This window comes from Pygocentrus nattereri, chromosome 11 (genome assembly GCF_015220715.1).
Source record: "Pygocentrus nattereri isolate fPygNat1 chromosome 11, fPygNat1.pri, whole genome shotgun sequence".
Classification (NCBI taxonomy): Eukaryota; Metazoa; Chordata; class Actinopteri; order Characiformes; family Serrasalmidae; genus Pygocentrus; species Pygocentrus nattereri.
In genome coordinates this window covers 17930605-17937521 of record NC_051221.1, presented here as the reverse complement: position 1 = coordinate 17937521, position 6917 = coordinate 17930605, and the positions used below count along the sequence as shown (strand labels likewise).

The following is a 6917-nucleotide window of genomic DNA, read 5'->3' as shown; positions in this document are numbered from 1 at the left end:
ACAGAGTGGACATGTGAAAAGAGACACAGGATGAGCAGAGACATTTTCAAGTAGTTTACATTCTAAATATATGAAGGCATGAGAGTAATAAAATGAATACCTAAGATAATGGATTCACACATTATGGACTAGGGTCCATTCATCAGAGAAAAAAAATGCTTTTAAGGACCAAGGGCAGCGTCACTGGTCAGCTGCAGCCAAGCAAACATGACAAAACCAAGGTAAACTTTTTTGCACCAAGACATTCTGAATAGCAGAGGGAACAGATCTATAAACACACATCTTACCTTCTCTTTATTAGGCAGAGTCTGTGTTCTGGTAAAAGTGTCTCCTCCATTAATACTGATCAGTTCCGCATCTGCAGGCGGAAATGGCGCAGGGAAAACCATTACGTCACTCTTCAGAGTGTCAGAGCTAAAACACACGTCGTACTGCTGAGTGGATTTGGAGTAAGACCAGCTCCCATCAGGGTGTGTGGTGATCACTGGGGCGCTGTACCTGCTGAAACTGCCGTCTGTCCTGCAGCATTTTACTGCTATTAAACTGATGAGGCTCAGTAAAAAGATGACAGAAACCGACACAGTGGCGATCAGCAGATACAGGTTGAGATCCGAGAAGCTCTCCTCCTTCATCGGAGCATGTTTGAACTGAGTCTGGATGTCACCTGTGCTCTCGACCACCACCACATCAACAGACACAGTGGCTGACAGTGAGGGCTCTCCGCTATCAGAGACCACAACGACCAGCGGGTGGGTTTTCAGGTCATTGTCACTCATTCTCCTCTTAGTCCTGATCTCCCCGCTGCTGCTTCCGATCCGGAACAGGTTATTTCCTTTGGGTTCAGAGATGTGATAAGAAAGCAGTGCGTTATAACCCGAATCGGCGTCTACAGCCCTGATCTTGGCCACAAAGTATCCCGCTTCAGCAGAATACGGGATGTTCTCGCTGTTAACGGAGCCGTGCTCAGAATAGGGCGTGAGAATCCCGGGACTGTTGTCATTCTCATCCAGGATAAAAACGTTCACACTCACGTTACTGCTCAGTGGAGGAACTCCAGAGTCTGTGGCCTGAACTTTAAACTGAAACGTTTTCATCTCTTCATAGTTAAAAGACTGCAAGGTGACTATCTCACCATTATCAGCATTTATACTAACTGCAGAAAACACCTGAGACGTCTTATGGGGTGAATCTAACAATTCATAAGTGATTTTGGAATTTTCTCCTAAATCTGGATCTGTAGCTGACAGGGTGTGAATAATTTGCCCTTTTGGGCGATTCTCTTTCACATACACATTAACCACGTGACTTGGAAAGCGTGGCGCATTGTCATTAACATCTGATACTTGAACTGTAAAAACTCGAGTACTAGACAGAGGTGGGGTTCCTTCGTCTGTCGCTATAACGGTCACTTTATACTGAGCTTCGCGCTCTCTGTCTAACGGCCCGTCCACCACAATTGAATAATACGTCTTGTAAGAAATCTCTAGTTTAAAGGGAACCTCGCCAACTAGTTTACCATGAGCGATGCCATATTTCCCAGAATCTTTATCGGATATCGTAATTAAAGCGACAGTTATGCCCTTTTTGGCATCTTCCATTACTGCATTAATCTGAGATGTCAGTGATATTTCAGGAGCATTATCGTTTACATCTATAACTTCGATTAAGACTTTGCAGTGTGCGGAGCGAGGATTCAATCCTTTGTCTTTAGCCTGCGCGTGAATTTCATAAGCATGTTGTGTCTCAAAGTCAATTGCACCTTGTACAGTAATCTCCCCAGACTCAGTATCAATGCTGAACATGCCATTGTTTTTTTCATCGCTATCCAAAGAATACACTATTTGACTATTTACACCATCATCCGCATCAGTCGCATTCAGCTTAATTACCGATGCTCCAATAGCTGTGTTCTCAATAACACGCGCCTTATAAAGAGGTTTACTAAATACTGGGGCGTTATCATTAGCATCTTGCACATTCACCACTATCTGCATTGTACCAGATCTGGGTGGCTTTCCTCCGTCTACAGCCGTTAGTATGAGATGGATAACAGACTGTTTCTCTCGATCCAAAGCCTTTTGTAGCACCAATTCTGCAGATACACTCTGCTGTCCACCGCTTTGTACATCCAGAGAGAAATGTTCATTTGGACTGAGTTTATAGCTCCTTACCGAGTTGCTGCCCACATCAGGGTCCAAAGCTCTCGGCAACTGAAATCTGTCACCAACGGAAGCAAGCTCTGAGATGTTAAAATGCTTAGATTTAACGCGAAACAAAGGCGCGTTGTCATTTACATCCAGTATGTTTACCTCAATTCGAAACAAATTCAGCGGATTATTAGCAATAGCTTCTAAATTCACTGAGCACTGAGAAGAGGCAGGGCAAAGCGCTTCTCTGTCGAGTCTCTGGTTGACGAACAATAACCCCGTTTTCAAATTAACCTCAAAATATTTTTTTCCAGAAGCAGAGACGATGTGAAGCATGCGTGATTCCAATTCCTGCACGTTTAGGTTCAGATCCTTGGCAATATTTCCAACAAACGTCCCCGTATTTACCTCCTCTGACACAGAATACGCGACCTGAGCCACGGCTGTGTCCATGATGCTCAGAAAAATCATACAAACGGCGATCAGTGCACATTCTGTCCGATTTCCCATCGCGTTCAAGGATTGGAAACAGTGAGCGATCCAACAACCACGAACAAAACATGAGATTGCTGAAAATCAATAGTGCTGTATCCGAGTCCATGTGAACGACTTTCCTCGCTCGCTACATTTCCAGCAGGACTGACCAGAACAAAGCGCATGAGCGGTGTGTTTCCACTCAAAGAGGAGGAGGAGCCTAAACGAGCGCGCACAAACGTCATAGGGGACTTTTATAGTGACACCAAGAGGTTTTGAGGGAGAAGTCACAAAAAGGTTTGAAATATGTGGATTTACATCCATAAAGATAAAGTAAACAGCATAAACACCACAAAGAAAGTATGCAAAAAAAATCTTAGGTTTTCAGCATATAACTGAACAGACATAAAATTCTTCAGTTAAAGTACAATTATTATTATTATTATTATTATTATTAGTAGTAGTAGTAGTAGTAGTAGTAGAGGTAGTGGTAGTAGTAGTAGTGGTAGTAGTAGTGGTAATGGTAGTAGTTGTAGTGGTAGTAGTGGTAGTAATAGTAGTGGTAGTAGTAATAGTAGTGGTAGTAGTAATAGTAGTAGTAGTAGTATGACATGATAATAGATCTACAGACTTATCCAGTGCCATATTAGACTTACAGGATAAAAAAAAGATGCAGTGCATATACATGATGTAAAAATTAACATAATTGACACATGAAAACAATCAAAACAAATAAAAATTTATTTTAACATAAACACGAATGTGCTGATTATATCTTCACAACTGGATCAATCAAAATCAACGCACAGTCAGTTTAAGGTGTTACTAAAAATTCCCTTTCTTTATTAGTGAGTGCTTGTGCTCTGGGAGAAATATGTGCTCCATTAAAAAAGAAAGAATTTGCATCACATGTTCACCCAAATACTAAGAAACAATTATTTTAGGTCAACACGAGTCTGAGCATTTCAGCACCACGGACAGCACCAATCAAAGCGCTATAGATTGAAGACGTACCTTATTTTTCAACAAATTAAAATTAATACATTACGAGGATATCCTTATAATCAATAAACTTAATTTATCCTCACCTTCTCTGTATTAGGGAGAGTCTGAGTTCTGGTAAAAGTGTCTCCTCCATTAATACTGATCAGTTCCGCATCTGCAGGCGGAAATGGCGCCGGGAAAACCACTACGTCACTCTTCAGAGTGTCGGAGCTAAAACACACGTCGTACTGCTGAGTGGATTTGGAGTAAGACCAGCTCCCATCAGGGTGTGTGGTGATCACTGGGGCGCTGTACCTGCTGAAACTGCCGTCTGTCCTGCAGCATTTTACTGCTATTAAACTGATGAGGCTCAGTAAAAAGATGACGGAAACCGACACAGTGGCGATCAGCAGATATAGGTTGAGATCCGAGAAGCTCTCCTCCTTCATCGGAGCGTGTTTGAACTGAGTCTGGATGTCACCTGTGCTCTCGACCACCACCACATCAACAGACACAGTGGCTGACAGTGAGGGCTCTCCGCTATCAGAGACCACAACGACCAGCGGGTGGGTTTTCAGGTCATTGTCACTCATTCTCCTCTTAGTCCTGATCTCCCCGCTGCTGCTTCCGATCCGGAACAGGTTGTTTCCTTTGGGTTCAGAGATGTGATAAGAAAGCAGCGCGTTATAACCCGAATCGGCGTCTACAGCCCTGATCTTGGCCACAAAGTATCCCGCTTCAGCAGAATACGGGATGTTCTCGGTATTAACGGAGCCGTGCTCAGAATAGGGCGCGAGAATCCCGGGACTGTTGTCATTCTCATCCAGGATGAAAACGTTCACACTCACGTTACTGCTCAGTGGAGGAACTCCAGAGTCTGTGGCCTGAACTTTAAACTGAAACGTTTTCATCTCTTCATAGTTAAAAGACTGTAAGCTGTGAATATCTCCACTGTCAGAGTTTATGTTCACCAGAGATGATACTGGGGAGCTTTTAGAGCTTTCTAGTAATGAATATGTTACTCTGGCATTCTCACCTACATCAGGATCAAAAGCAGATACTGTATGAATTACAGCTCCTATCTGACTGTTTTCTTTCACATAAACATTAATGGCGGGCTCTGGAAAGCGGGGCGGGTTATCATTCACATCAGAAACGTGCACAGTAATTACTGTGGAACTGGAGAGAGGTGGGGTCCCTTCATCTGTCGCTATAATAGTAATGTCATATTTAGACGCGCTCTCTCTGTCGAGAGGTCCGTTTACAGCTAAAGTATAATAATTTTTATAAGACTTCTGTATCTTAAATGCCACAGATCCCAACATGTTCAAGATTACTTGGCCATTTTTACCAGCATCATTATCGATCACTGTTATCATTCCAACCATTGTGTCGGCCGGCGTATCCTCCTTCATGGGGTTAACTAAAGACGTCACAGATATTTCAGGGATGTTATCGTTAATATCAATGATTTCTACTAAAACTTTACACAGAGCAGCTCTTGGATTGTGGCCTTTGTCTTTTGCCTGCACTCGAAGTTCAACAGCGCTTTTCCTTTCATAATCCAGATCACCTTTTACTACAATTTCGCCGTTTTCAGGGTTTATTGAGAATGCATTTACATTTTTGTCATTGCCGTGGTTAACAAAGGCATACACGATTTCACCATTCGCCCCCTCATCCGAATCGCTGGCATGCACGGTGATCACTGGAGTGCCGGACGGCGCGTTCTCGTTAACTCGAGCTTTATACAGTGACTTACTGAAAACTGGAATGTTATCATTCACATCCAACACATGTATAACTATAATCATCGTTCCAGATCTGGGAGGTTTTCCTCCGTCTACAGCGGTCAGTATGAGCTGCATTAATGGCTGCTTCTCTCGGTCTAAAGCTTTCTGGAGTACTAATTCAGCTGATACACTCTCTTCTCCGCTCTGTACATCCAGAGAGAAGTGTTCATTCGGGCTTAGTTTGTAGATCTTTACCGAGTTGCTGCCCACATCAGCGTCAAATGCACTGGGAAGTGCGAATCTCTCTCCTGGAAAAGCAGACTCAGATATATTTAAAGTCGTCTCTGCATGCTCAAATACGGGCGAATTATCATTAATGTCTAACACATTCACTTCAAATCGATAGATATTCAGCGGTGAACTGACGACTGTTTCTAATGCTAAAGAACATTTCGCGCTGTGTTCACAAAGCTCTTCTCTGTCAAGTCTCTCTTTAACATGGAGAATACCAGTCTTTAAATTAATATCGAAATACCTCCTATACGCCTCTGTGACGACCTGGAATCCTCTCATTTCAAGATCTTGAACATTTAGGTTAAATTCCTTCGCTAAATTTCCGACTGGGGTGCCCGCGTTTGCCTCCTCCGATATGGAAAACGCAGTCTGCCCAGACACGGTTCTCCATAAATGAAGCAATAAAACACAGTACATCCACGACTGAAATCTCTGCCTCGTCGATGATTCCATTTTATCTCAATTCCAACGTTCTGTAGAAAATGTAAAAATCCATTCGCATAGTTGTGAAAATCTCTCTGAGCCACGTTTAAGCAGCGTCCGAGCACAATGGCGAATTCCAAACAAAGCCCACTGCTCAGCAGACACTTTGCCGTGCAGTGAAAAGGGAGGAGCATAGCAAAACCACGGAATAAATGAGAGTGGGACGTTGGTGACATCATGTGGGCAAATGCAAGCAGTAACGTTAGACAAAACGTGAAAAGTGTATCTACTTCAATTCACAAAAAAATACATTTTCCCTTATAAGCCATACAAACATACCCTGAATATGACAAAGAGGAATCTGTCCACGACAGTATCACATTCAATGTCATACCAAGATAAAATAGAACATTATTTCCATGGCTGCAAACAATCTAAACACAAGACTGGATTTAGGAAAGACATCTAAAGCAGCCCATTTAACGGCAGCGAAAGTGTTTTAACTGCTGGAAAAACCGCTAAGATTTCAGCACCACGGAAAGAAGCACGTGCAATGAAAAAGATCCTAAACATCTCGCGATCCCCAGAAACGTCAACCAAAAACAACCACTACAAAATGTTGTCACCATACATAGATAGATAAATAGCCAGCCAGCCAGCCAGATAGATGGATGGATGGATGGATGGATGGATGGATGGATGGATGGTTGGATGGATAGATAGATAGATAGATAGATAGATAGATAGATAGATAGATAGATAGATAGATAGATAGATAGATAGATAGATAGATAGATAGATAACGGGGGGGTTAATATAGACCACAAGAACTCGGACTTAAATCGAATAATTCATCTTCGGT

General features: G+C 42.6%; 1 protein-coding gene across 17 annotated transcripts in view; it reads right to left on the bottom strand.

Annotated features, from left to right (window-relative positions):
• LOC108430948 (protocadherin alpha-C2-like) overlaps positions 1-6917 on the bottom strand; it is a 187296-nt gene that overhangs the window by 41983 nt on the left and 138396 nt on the right. The window contains exon 1 of one of the 17 annotated variants that reach the window (XM_037542899.1): positions 3710-6167. The exons of 15 other annotated variants lie outside the window; for them this stretch is intronic. In XM_037542899.1, coding sequence (XP_037398796.1) covers positions 3710-6085 — 2376 coding nt within the window. In that variant the 5' untranslated portion in view covers positions 6086-6167. Of the gene's footprint in view, positions 1-287; positions 2784-3709; positions 6168-6917 lie in introns of those variants that run through there. One more of the 17 variants, XM_017703768.2, reaches the window with a different exon arrangement.